General features: G+C 27.7%; 1 protein-coding gene across 12 annotated transcripts in view; it reads left to right on the plus strand.

The window, feature by feature from the left end:
- Nucleotides 1-14340, plus strand: part of LOC106690765 (histone-lysine N-methyltransferase 2C) — a 90931-nt gene that overhangs the window by 47858 nt on the left and 28733 nt on the right. For 11 of the 12 annotated variants that reach the window (XM_014436302.3, XM_014436307.3, XM_067048180.1 and 8 more), the window contains 6 exons: nt 40-146; nt 1165-1245; nt 3928-4099; nt 5711-5886; nt 8851-9009; nt 13693-13875. In XM_014436302.3, coding sequence (XP_014291788.1) covers nt 40-146; nt 1165-1245; nt 3928-4099; nt 5711-5886; nt 8851-9009; nt 13693-13875 — 878 coding nt within the window. The remainder of the gene's footprint in view (nt 1-39; nt 147-1164; nt 1246-3927; nt 4100-5710; nt 5887-8850; nt 9010-13692; nt 13876-14340) is intronic. The other variant, XM_014436310.3, reaches the window with a different exon arrangement.

Raw genomic sequence — 14340 nt, forward strand, 5'->3', positions numbered from 1 at the left:
ATTACTACTAAAGTGTTAATTTATTTATTGTCAATATAGGTGCTAATCAAGTGAATCGCGGAGGTGCAAGCTTTGTGGGTAACCCTCCGCCACCTCCACCTCCATATCCTGGCCCTCCCCCTCCGTATCCAGGGCAGCAAGCTGCGGTACTTCTACATTTTTTTTAAATATTCAACTCTGCTTACAATGCTGATTAATTTTTTTTTTTTTTATTGATTGATTTTTCTTCATTGATGTTAAATATTCAAAACACTTTTAATATTTGAGAATAGGGTTACCTAATTTGAATTAAAAAGTTATTTCTTTTAACATTTTAAATTACTTATTTCAACAATTAATCAATCATGAGTACATAAAATTTTTTTTCTTCTTAGAACATATTTATTATCTTTTAAGTGCCTAAGTGTTTTAACAATGATAAAATTATGTTTCAATGTTTTATATACTTTAATTGTACAGACTAGTAACTATTTCATTTTTAAATAATTAAAATTTCTTGGTTTTACCTTAATTATACTAAGGCATACTAGTAACTATCTCATTTTTATTATTTTTGGATGGAAATTTTTAAATTCTAGCTCAATCAATACACTTTCAAACAATTAAGATTCTAGGTTTTAATTTTACTATGACCACAAATTTTTTGGAAAGTATTATTGTATAAATAATTATTGATGCAAATAGTTGGATAAATATTATTGCTTTATAAATTTATAAACATATTTATACCCATCTATTATTTCACTCGTCACAAATTATTATTACTTTAAAAAAAAAAAATTATGCTATAATTAAATTATTTTTTCTTAATGTGTATCTTGAATTTTCGCATGAATTTAGTTTTTTTTTTCATATATTGTAATATATTAAGTGTTTAGCATGTCAGTGTAGATAATTATTCGGTGTCGTAGTTTTTTTTTTTTTTAATTTGAAATATAAATATTTTATTTGAAGAAAAGAAATTTTTTTGTTTAAACATTTAAAAGTCAGTTAAATTTTTAAAATTCAAAGTTATTTTATTTTCTGTTATGCACAGTTATTTTATATAATTTTTACATTGAAAAGGTATTGATTATTAAAAAAATTAGTAGGTAATATGTTTTAAGTAGAAAGTATGAGTGTATGTGAGTGTTGCATGTTTGTCTAACTTGGGTCGGGTGTTAGATACGAGGAAGGGGTGTTAGATCGCACATCATCCCCGGCCAGGCGTCTCAGGCTCAACAAAGAAGAACCTTGCTCCTTCAAGTAAGTTTTTTTTTTTTCTTTTCTTTCTATGAACCCTCAGGGTAATAATTCACAATATTCAAATGAAATTATCATGGATAAATCGGGTGGTCTTAACGTAGTTTCCTAAACTTAAATTATTAGGAATTTGATGCTGTAATAAAATTTAAACTCTTAAGAATGGGTCTTCATACAACTTATTCCTTATTTTAGGTAGATAAAATTCTAAAGATAAAATCATATTAAAGTTTAATTGGTTAACATCTTATGATAGTTTATAATCAATTATCAACAACAACGATAATCAATTTTTGACTAACAGCGATTTATTTTGAGCCTTGTGGTTAACAAAAAAATTCTGATGTTTCCAGGTCTTATTTTTAAAAGAAATCATTAAAGCCGTGAACTATGCTGGATGTTAACTAATCCAAAAAATCAATAATATTGGGATTTAATATTAATCGAGAAGATAAGTGTTTTCTTATTTGTTCTTGAAATCAAATTAGAAAATGTTTATTAAATTTTTAACATTATTTCTGGATTGCAATGTATGTGGACCCATGTTTACAGATTTTTTTTCAGTTTCAAATTCTGTATAACATATTAAAAGTTTTTCTAACTATTTTTGGGCTACCCTTTGAATCTATTATTGCTTTACAACAGAGAATATAAACTAATCTCAGTTGTATTTTTTTTTTTTTTTTTTATTATTAAATTATTCTAATATTTTTGCATTTATTTCTTCTTAGTTTGATTTAAGTTTGCCCATTGTCTATGCTATCTGCTTGCATCGATGATGTTTAAGTATGATATATCAACGTTAAACATTAGCCAAATGGTGAATGTGGAAGAATACATAGCTACTAAATTTCTCTATCGATCCCACTTTTTATATTCTAAGTGCGCATCGAAACTTAATGATAAATAAAATATAAATACATTTTTTTTGTAGCAGGAGTCCGACTAATTATAATCATTATTACTAAACTTTTGTATGCTTAGTCTTTAAAAAGTCCAATTAAACTGACATTGGTACTTCTTGTACTGATCACTATTCTTATTACATTAGATCAATTACTCCTAATTAGATGGTTAGTAATATTGCCTTCAGAATTTCATTCTATTGGTGTATTTTTCATCTATGTAATCAGGTTGTATCATTTGAAATGTCACATATTTTGGGTAGAATTTATTTATTAAAAATTTGAGTGGGTAAAGTTTAAAAGTTTTTGCATGGTCAATCTTAATTTAATCTTCATGTTTCTTACCAATCTCCGTTACAATAGAGATGCACATCTTTTTCTTCAATCCTAGGAACATTCACTGAGTTCTTTACTCAATTGATAGTTTATCAAAGAACATTCTCTTCTCTTTCATCATTTCATCTCTGTATTTGTGTTTCTATCTGCAGCATCTTCTTTCACAGTTTTTATATCACTTTTTTTCTATTTATATACAATACTTTTTTTTTATTAGGTAATAAAATATAGGGGGAAGGATGCATATTAATTATTCAAGCCGCAATAAAGCTGCTACTCAGTAAAATTATTTGCTTTTATTGAATTAGTATATATATACATTTAATCTACTGTCAAACCTTCATGTCTTTTTTTTTCCTTTGTACCCTTCATTAAAATAAAATCGGCATTTCATACATATACAATACAGTAAACTATATAATACGTAATGTATTTGGGCGTAGTGCTGATTTTATTTTAATGAAGGGTACGAAGAAAAAAAAAACTACAATCAAGCATTAACAAATCCAACTTCTAGGTTATTTAAAACTAATACCAACTTAGTTAAACAAATTCAATTTAACGAAAAATAATTGTACATCCACAATTAAAGGGGTACAACTTTATAATAGTGTTTACAGAACACATATTAAATAATAGTTATGTTCTACGTATAAGTCCCTTTAAGTCTGTTCAAAATTTTAGTGTAGTAAATTTTTTTCTTACTTGCATAATTAGATTTGTATATACATGCATATTTAATCTTATAAATGTTTATTGTTATTGTATGGAAATTTTATTCCAAAAACAGAAAACAATCTATAATTAAAATTTAATGCCCATGAAAAAAATGGATATAAAGAGTTTTTTAATAAATGGAAGTTTGGTGTATAGTACGGGTTTTTAGCTATGTTTTTTTTTTTTTTTTTTTTTTTTAATGACGTTATTATTTCAGATATGATTTTGAACTTTTTTTGTCTTATAATGATTTAAATATTTGCATGTTTGGTTTATGCACATTTTATCACATACTTAAGAATTTTTCTATCTACTTCTGTGTTGCTCGCTTCTTAGTTTATTAGAAAATGATGTTACAGGTCCGATTTTGCTTCATTATTGTTATTTCATTATCTAAGACCTAATATAGCCTTTGGAGCTTTATAATAGATATTGTAAGTGCTGCATATATGTAAGAGCTTTAAATAATTTATTATATGTGCCTTATTGATCAAATGGTGTTTTAGTCTTTTCATTTTTCTGTAGTTTTGTTGAGTGTCAATGTTATTATTGATTTAAAGGTAATATTTCATTGACTGGTTTTGAAAATCCGCCCTTTAAAGAATATAGATAACTTTCTTATATTGATATAATTAAATATATTAAAATGTATCTTATTTAATTTTGATATAAATTATTATTACTTTTAACTTTTTCCAATTTGTTTATAATTAAGATCTTTCTGTAGGAACAACCATTGCTGTTGGAAGAATTACTCGAAGAGGAGAAAAGGGAACAAGAGAAAGCATCAGTGACACCTTCCCCGGCCAGTTCTCTCATGAGTGATGCTGACTTTGAGATGCTGAGGGCTGACGTACTCGGTTCACGGAATACCAGCCCTCCTCAATCTCAATCTCTTGGTGAGAACTTGTTTTCAATTTTATGCAACCTATTACTTTTTAAATTTATTTGAATAATAAAATAACATTAGATCTTAATTATTTATTATTATAATGTCTATTCTAAAAATGAAGATATTCTCACCTCCTCCTCCCGCTTTATATAATGGTTGTGTATTTATATAGTGGTGCTGACTTGATATTAATAATGTTTTTCCGTTTTCTATATTATTCTATATCCCTACAGTCTCCTTTAATAATGTTGATCTTATCTCTTTCGAACAGATCCGCTACCTTGGACTACATCTGGACAAACGAGCTCAGAGCTCTGTTTCATAATGATAGCTAATAGTATTAGTTCATAGTACAAGTGTAGAAACTAGTATGGCAATAATACTAATACTTATTTTTTTCATGATAAGGATGACTATTAGTGATATTACAAGAATTAAAAAATACTTAAGTACAAGTTACTATTGTAGAATTCTGTATAATTGAATTAAGATAAATCTACAAGACTGATAGTATTAGTTTGTACTTTATTATGAAACAGGCCCCAGTCATACAAGACTGAAAAGACAGGAAACTGCACACTGATTTCGACTATTACAGCACTTACTGGACAAATGGTCTAAACTTCCAGTTCATTACAAAAGACTGATCTACATGATTGTAATAACGCCAATCTTGACATGCGTAGTTGAGCTTTGGGGTTTCTACTAAACCTTCTAATTCCTCTTGTATCCAGTCCTTACAATCTAAAATCCTCAATGCTCCTTATTTTGTCACAAATAAAATCATACATAAAGACCTTAATGTTCCATATGTAACCGATCTAGCCCGAACCAGATATCATTCCTTCCATTATAAACTCCGTAACCACCCAAACCCACTTGTTTCTAACCTTGCTTCCTCTTCCATTTCTGACAATCCTCCAAGGCGCTTAAAAAGAAGATGGCCACAAGACCTGCTAATGTAAAACGTCATTAGAGAGCTACCAATGGGTAGTTTCTCTATACGCCTATATCACTCCATTTTAACTGAGATCAAATTTACTAAATGTATCATAATGTACAGTTGTAAATAGCAATAAAAAAATATATTCTTGCACTGTTTTTGTCTTATAACAATTTAAATTGTTATAAGCAAATTATTAAATAATTCCTGAAAATTAGAAGAGCCTGATAGGAAGACCCACATAGATCCATTAGTGAATTGAAAATAATATTAAATTTTTTGTTATAAAATTTTCCGTAACTATTTGAAACTCTTACAATGGAACTTGGGGCACTTTCAAAATAAACTTCATCATTTCATCAACCTTCAAATTTTCCTGTTTATGATTTTAAATATTTTAATAACAATTTTCTTCTGAATAAAAAATCATATAAACAAACTAACTTTGTTCTAACTAATCTAACTATTTAAGTAGCTGAATCGATTTTTGTGGAAAATGTCCTTCACTCTAATTTCACAATAAATGGCTCAGTTATTTATCATTACTGAATTATGGTTCAAGTCGAATATTGTACTATAAATAATAAAATTAAGTAAGAAACTTTACTGTGCAAAATTACAATATTTGGAACAGAGACAGCCCTATTTACTTAAACGTTTATTTTACCGTGACAGGCACTCTAAATCTTGTTGGTCCACCACCCCCTCCACCTCCAGAAAATATTGTCACGGAAGCCGATAGGCAGGCTCAAGTCCAATATGAGACATGGCTTAGGACTACTGGAAGCGCTGTCAGCCAACAGATCCGATATTTTGAAACAGAAGTTCAAAAATTAAGAAAAATACGCAAGGTAAACTATAATAAAATTTTATCAGTATTACTATTTACTGCTTGTCAAGTATTATTACTTCATTCATGATTCATTTTTCAAGTGTTTTTTTTTGTATGCTATTATCCAAATTATTTATGTTTAGCCATAAAAATAAAAAGTAAAAGCTTAAACTTGTGTTTGCATCGTAGTAAGATTATTTATTTTTTGTTTTTATTATCTCTAGTATTATTTGTGTGATGTATATTTTTGCTTGCTGTTTATGTGTAGTTGTTCTATGTTTATAGTAGTCTATTCTTAAAACTAATTTATTGTTCATTTTAGTGAATAAGTAGTTTCGTAACTAGAATGCTTCAGACTAAATCATATTAAATGCATTTGTGTGTGTAAATTAGACGAATCCTTTTGTGATTTTGAAAGTTGTTACTCTTTGGGCGACTACTACTTCCATTAATGTGCCTAAACATAATGTTGCTCTCTAAATATTTTTTAATTTTTAATTTAATTCCATTTCTTTTAAACCTTCCAAGAGAAGTTGAATTTTTGACAAGTTTAAGTTATTTATGATAAGATTATTATTTTTTTGTTAAGATTATTTATTCATTAACTATTTCTCTAAAACATAAATTCAGAGGTACGGTTGAGGTGCCTTTTGTTATAATATGGATCTGGGGAAAATTAAATCATCTTTTATGGGGTTACTTATATGAAATATAAACAATATTAATGTTATATTGTTAAAAATAACAGATAGTTAAAATATATAAACATTAATATTAAATGCATATTCTGAAAGAGAAAAGGCAATTTTAAGAACAAAGGGGTATTTTCTACAACAAAAAAATTCAAATTCAATAATATAAATGGGAAAGTCAATGTGTAAGCTAATAATCACATTAATAGGGAACATGAAATTTAAAAATTAACAGCAAAAACAAAATCTGGTGAGGCGCAACACACAACTTTTGCTGAGCACCCTAAAAGGCAATCAATTTTTTAGAAAAATTTTATTAATCGTTTTCGATGAAAATTTGTATTCAAAGATTTCTTATGGTGTGAAAAAAAAAATATCAACTTTTTCCTACCTAGAATTCAACAGTTTAACCAATGATAACAAACCTGTGTACATATTAATGTTATTATGGAATGGGATCAGAGGATATCAGGCCTCGGCTGTTTCTGATTTCTTGGAATCTTAACCCACTCCTCGACTAGTGGGTCTGTCAGAACCAGTTGCTACTGTTTGTCTGCTTTTTATTTCAAAACAATGCATTTATTATTGTACAATATTTATTTATATGAAAATGGGTTACACAACCTTTAAAAAAATTGAAAAATATATTAGTGTAGAATACCAAAATGTAAGATACATAATATCGTTATGGTTCCCTCTAACTCACCTTATGTGCTGAGGGTTAAATTTGTAATTTTGTTTTTGTATAATTTATCATATATGTGCTAGACTGTTCACACATTGACCATTTTGCTGACCATCTGGCTATTTAATTATTGGAAAAAAAATAAATATTTTTTCACCCAACTAATGATTATTTTAAAATTAAAATAAATATGAAACCATTTGTCATTCAGAGTTGTTTGTTTTTGTTCAGCTATCTAAAATATATTTATTCTACAATTTTTTAAGGTTTCGTCGCGACAATTTACTTAAGAATGTTAAATCGGGAAATACTATCGATGTGAAGTTATTGAAAATTTATGGGCTCATTACTAATAAAGTAGGAATATAAAAACATAAGTTTGTGAAAAACGTATAATGCATGATAAAATATATTTTAAATGTTTACTAAAAACTGGAATGATAATTACTAAAATTTCATCAAAATTCATTGGTATTTTTGAAAATTTAAATATATTTCTTTATAAATAGAATATATGTTTTTTATAATAATCAGATTAGGATCAATTCGTTTGCTAACTTTACAGTTGTCAAGTATGTAAGTGACACACACAGTCCTACTTTTGAACAAAGGGAAGTGGATTTTTTTATTCTTAATTTTCTCCAGCACTTTATTGGAAGTGGGGTCCAGTCAATAGTAATAATGTTAATTGAAATATTCTCAGCGCTAATGTCACTAAGCAATGTTTTCCTAGTGGTGGGTTTATTCCACTGCAGAATTAGGTAACGACGTATTAGTTGACTGACTGGTCAATCTTTTCCTTTAATTTGTGGTATAATTTTGACTACTACTGAGGTACAAAAGTTCAGTATTAGTCTTGTTCAGTTCCCAAGCAGATCTTGCTGAACTATGTTTCCGATTTTCATTAATTAGTATCGCATTAATTGGAGGATGTAGATTAGGTAAGATAAAAAGTAATTTTTATATTAATAAATCAATGAATGAGTCGTGCAGCAGCCCATATAAAGTTGAAAAGAGAGACATTAAAATTAAGTGCTTTATACCAATTAAGTGATTATTATTAAATATATCATAAATTTAAAAACAAATACCACTCGAGAACAAATTAATTAACATTTTTGGTAATATTTGTTCTTTTGAGTTTTTCCTCCTGCAGTGGTAAAACAGCATTGCTAGGAAAATCCATATCATGCCCCCTCATTGACTTGAAAAGTATGGTGAGCAAAATTCATTGCCAAATGAAATAATGTTTTGGGGAAAAAAAATTAATTTATGATTTTTCTTTAATTATTGATATTTCTTTTTGTTTGTTTAAATGAAACTAACCAATAAATAAAATGTTTTACGTTTTTTATTTTTAAATTTTTGTCAAATTACTGTTCGTTACCATAAATGACCAATAACTACAAGCTTCTTTGAAAATTGATCTACTATTTGTTGTTGTTTCTAACCTTGTCGAATCATTGCTACTAGAGAAGATTATTATATATCACTTAACCAATCATAAATTAAAGGATACCTACGATCCTTTCTCCCTCCAGATTAAAATAAACTCATCAACAATAAGTGATAATAATTGTCTGCATTGTTGTTATAAAATTTTCAGTCGTTAAATAGTAAACAGCGACAATTGAGAAAAAATGGCAATGAATTAAATGAGAAAGACGCAATAGAACTACAACGTGTAACCGGTGAACAAACAACTTTACAGAAACACCTGGAAGCAGCCAGAAAACAAAGCAGGCAGCATACCATGGTGATGCAGGTGAGGACCAGCCCAACATACTAAACTAAAACTCTTTATTAATAAAACGTTAAAAATACATTTAAATATAAGCAAGGGAATAAAGTTTTGGCTTATAGTAATTAATACCATAACTGTTTTATATCTGGGGCTTTCTATTTTTTCATATCTCTTCTTATATAATTCGCTTTGCATGTATGGTTAAATAATGTAAAAAGGCATGTTTATTTTTTCCCTTTTAACTTAAGATTAGCATGATAGTCGAATTAGTATAAGTTCCAGTTGTTTTGTTTGCATTGGTATTTTATTGAACATATTTATAAAATTTTATCTGATAATTGCTTGTCAGTTGTCAGATTTTATGATATACATTGCAGTTAATCCTGTATTAATATAATGCATAACCTAAATATTTTGTTGTTGAGGTTTTCTTTTTTTGCCTTTTAATAAACTAATACATTTAGCCCCTTCTGTACAGATATGCAATATTTCTGAAGGAAAATAATACTCTTAATCAATATATCTAGGTGATGTGAGAGATTATATTTAGATCATTAGTTTGGATTAATGTCAAGGTTGTCCGCTAAGTCCAAATGTAATTTTAAATAGTTGTAACTTTTGATGAAGAAAAAATAAAAATTGTTTGTATAAAGAATTTTAAAAATTGCTATTAGGCACAGTGTAAATTGAACTCAATAAATCCCACCTGTTGAAAGTTGTATAAAACACAGTTAACAATACGACACCAAATATTGAATCCACCACGCTCTTAGCCCATGAAATCAACTATCAAGTGGGGTTTGTATAATTAGCACAACTTTTGTGGTCAAGGATGAATCTTTGATGAAAAAAAGATTAATTTCTTTCGTTCAAGAATTTTTTTTTCTGTTTTCTTCAAACTATCTTGACTTTATGAGAAGTAAATTTAACCGTTTTAGTGCCATAGCATCTGCTAGAAGTCCCAACAATGAAATATTGTTTCATAAGTGATGGCATTGTACTATTTACTTTGCAAGTCTTATTTATTTTATTTTTATACCAGATCGGCCTGGTGGGCTTTACATGGTTATAACTTATATTATATATATTTAACAGTTGATTATGAGGGGGTATAGTCATACAAATGACACCCCTAACTATATACAATGTTCTTATTGAAAGAAATAAAAATAATAATAAAATAAATAGATAAGAATAATGCTTCTTAATTAAAGAGGAAAGTAAAATTAATAACAAAAAATAATGATATTGGTACACTTAAATAACACAAACAATTGTCTTCTAATAGAAAAAAGAAACAAGTTAATTTGAAAAAGGGAAGAGAGAAGAAAAGAGAAAAAATAATAATAATGAATAAATAAAATGAATAATAAGTAAATAGAGGTAGTATGACTATGCATTAATTTTGTATTTATTAAAAATTTATAAAAGAATGTCCTGCAGCAGTTTGGGCTTTAGTCTTCGGGTTGAGGTTGGGTTTCCCAGGTTGTAGGTAACTGCTCCTTTAACTCTCGGCAACTGGGAGTGGAACTTGCAAGTCTTGCAATTTATTTATTTATATTATTAAATAAATTTATTTATTATAAAACGTTATAAATGATCTAATTTCTTGCAAGACAAGTGAAAAATGGTCCTGATTAAATAATAGTTAACTATTTATTATATAAGTAAATAAAAAAGTGTTTCAGAATCATATTACCGAAGTTTAAAAAATAATTAAAAATAAACTGATGGCAGTCTTAAGTTTCAAGGTTCAACCTGAGGTGTCCTGTGATTTGGGCGTCAAAAAAAAAAAAATTGGTTGTGATAGTCTCGGCAAAAAGCCAATGGTGAACATTTTTAATTTTTTTTTTATTATGGCCTATGATTTTTTTGTCATCAAATAGCCAACCAAATTGGTTCAGTATTCTTCGCATACTCTTGTTCAGTGCTCAAAGGTTTAAGGATGAATTTTGGAATAAAAGTTAATTTAAAAATTAACCTTATGAACTGGTTCTTGTTAAGGCAGAAAGTATTTCTGAAAACGTTATCACTAATTTGCAAAATAATTTGAAATCTCATCGGGGACTTCTCTCTTGTAATTAGTTATTTTACCAGTTTTTTCTTTACCTCAATATTAAATTTAAAATGGCTTGATTCACCTTCTTAGATTCTTCATTGAGTTTGAAATAAGCACAGGTGCCATGTGCTTCGATTTGATGATTGGAACTAGTTATATATGCTGTGCCTGATGGGTATACTATTGAGTGACTACTAATATTTATTCAAACAGGATCTTTCCTCATACATCCTACTAGGAATGATCCAAAAATTTTTATTGTTTACTAAATTAGTGTTATAGATAATTCTGGAGTTCCCTCTAAAAAGGTTCTGAATTTCTTTGAATTTTTAGGAATAAGAAAAAAGTTTTACATTTGACTAAATTACTGTATTTTCAGTTTGAATGCGTACAACAAAGCCTCTTATACACCAGAACTGAAAATATATGTTATATCAGTCATAAGTAAGATATGTTTCTTATTACTGAAAATTTGAAGAAGTTATTTGGGAATTTTTAATTAATATTGGTTATTAGAATAATATATATTTCTAAAGATCAAACATTAATATTTCACTCCAATTGTTTTATTCATTGAATTTTAGAGCTATAATTGAACCTCACATATGCAATAAGGAACTAACCATTCTTTTTTTTTTTTTTTTAAGTTATATTTTAGAAGATTTATTGATAATTTTTTCAAACATTTATATTTTACACAATAAAACTTAGGCACAGCATTGTCTATCACTGATAGATGTAGAGTCTTAGATTTTTGTATTTGCGAATTAAAAAAAAAATTATCTATACAGGTTATAAAACAAAATAAAATGTATTGAAGAAGTTTGTCGGGGGGTGCGGTCAGCAAAGAACAACATAAATAAACAAAACTATATTTATTTATTTTATGCCGATGTTTCGACCTGAGTTTCAGGTCTTCAGCAGGGGTTGTGGCGTGTAAAGGGGAAGATGGTAACTGGTAACTGAACAAAACTATATTTATTTATTTTATGCCGACGTTTCGACCTGAGTTTCAGTTTATTCAAAATATAGTTTTGTTTATTTATGTTGTTCTTTGCTGACCGCACCCCCCGACAAACTTCTTCAAGCATTAATCTACGGTCAACTATCTACACCTCATTAAAAATAAAATGTAGGTTGTTCCCTTATTGCATATTGGGATTCAATATCTGTTGCTACAAAAGTAAAATATAAATTTAAAGCCAACCAATATGTTCATCCATTTAATATTAATAAAAAACTCTATATAAAATTTTCCATTTGTTTATTATATATTATTGTTAGTCCTTTTTATCTCAATATTGAAACTTATGGCCCATGTTCAGGAAATAACAAAATATTAGAACATTTGATTGGGTAAAATAATGATATAAAAAATGTAAAGGTGGAGGTTTATAAACAATAAAAAAATTTAAATAAAATAATTAAGAGGATAAAGATAACAGAAAAATACCAGTTAGGTAAAAGATCTGTATCTAACAGGTATTTTTCTGTTGCTCTATTTCTTATTACTCTCTCTTATATTATTATTCTTTTTATATTGAATAATCCTGTTTTCTTCGCTCTTATCATTCTAGTTTCTATCTTTTACCCATCCCACATTCTTCCTTCTACATTACATTTTATGTAACCTAATAATTTACCATTTAATAGTAGTAATTATATCTCCTCATTTAATTAAATTAATAGTTCTTTTCAATAATACATATTAATGATGTACCTGTTCACTTTATTATGTTAGTTAATTATTCCTTTTGTATTTATATTTATTCTCTTTATCATTTTATTTAAATTTTTTGACTGTTTATACATTTTTTATATAATATTTTTTACCCCTAGATTAACTCTACCTTCTTTTTATCTCTTTATTGTAACCCTAATGAAGACCTGCAAAGTAGATCGAAAGATCAGCAGAAAATAAATAAATAGTTGATTATTATTTTTTCTTCCTTCTTGATCGCAGCCCTGACTCTCAAATTTATATAATATATGTAAGCACTATAGGTTTTCAAACAGATGCTTGAAACATTTTGAGACTTTATTATTCTCATAGTCATCCCCTACTGTGAAAAAACAAATTTTTTAAAAAACAGAATTTTCTTGAGTAATTATTAAACTCTAAAATTACCTAATACAGATTAAGAATAATAAATAGTAACTTCTTGAGTTAGCAGCAAGGTAGTTTCCGTGGTTAGTAGTTATATGGAAAAATTGATTACAAAACTACTGTTTCTATCTATCATTCTTAATGTGTATTCTGTAATTCAAATGCTTAATAACTAGTCTAGAAAATTCTTTTTTTGAAAAAAATTGTCTTTTTCACAGTAGGGCTATGAGAACAATACAATCTTTAAATGTTTCCTCAATATAGTTTTTTATTATTGACTGATCCTCGAGAACCTCCAAAAAATTTTTTTTTAGTGGTTTTTATGAGAATAGTGTTTTTTAGTTCTTACTCTCAAAACATTTACCCCCTCATAACATCTATTTTGTAGGAAAAACCGCTGAACTAGTTAATTAAAAAATCTTTAATTTTAATATACTAATAAGTGTTGTTTCTTTAAATTATATTTTTAATAGGAACAGTTATCTATTGCTAATAAGTGCTCATCGGATATGATAAAATTTATGTTTTGATTGTACAGGAATATCAAACAAAACAAGAAAGCAAAGGAGGTGGAGGTAGCGTAGGTTCTGCATCTCCTCAGTCTCCTCTTTTGTCACCGGCTGGAGGCGGTGTTGGTGGACATCAGTCTCATCAGCCTTCTCCTCAAACATCATCGGTCTCTCCGGTGAGGCATAGCCCTGCCGGAACTCCACATTCACAGGTTTGTTATACTTTATTGTTTCTAACTGCATTCCTGAACCCTGGCGAGATTTTTATGCGTTGAAATACTTGTTGGAAGAGGACAGTTAATTTGTCTGATTAAAGCAGTAATTCATAGATAATTGAAATGAAAAACATTTCTTCCCCTAATTTTTTATGATATAAATAAAATAGTTTTAATAAAGTAATATAAAAAAATTGAATATGTGTATAAAACAAATTAATTATAACTTGTATCTTAAAATTAAGGACTGACTTGAGTATATAATGAATGTACAAGCATTACAAAAATTAAGGAAAAAACTTAATCATTATTTGTTCAAAATTAATTACTAAATTCTGATTAGTATTTAACTCAGTAAGCTTTAACGTTATATAATTTAAAAGTATTAAAGTTGGATGAGATCTTTCAATATCTATTTGAAATGAGTAGAGGATCTTATTTCTGTAATCTAAAAATGATTTT

Source organism: Halyomorpha halys, unplaced genomic scaffold (assembly GCF_000696795.3).
Source record: "Halyomorpha halys isolate HHAL.00 unplaced genomic scaffold, Hhal_1.1 Scaffold1866.1, whole genome shotgun sequence".
Taxonomy (NCBI): domain Eukaryota; kingdom Metazoa; phylum Arthropoda; class Insecta; order Hemiptera; family Pentatomidae; genus Halyomorpha; species Halyomorpha halys.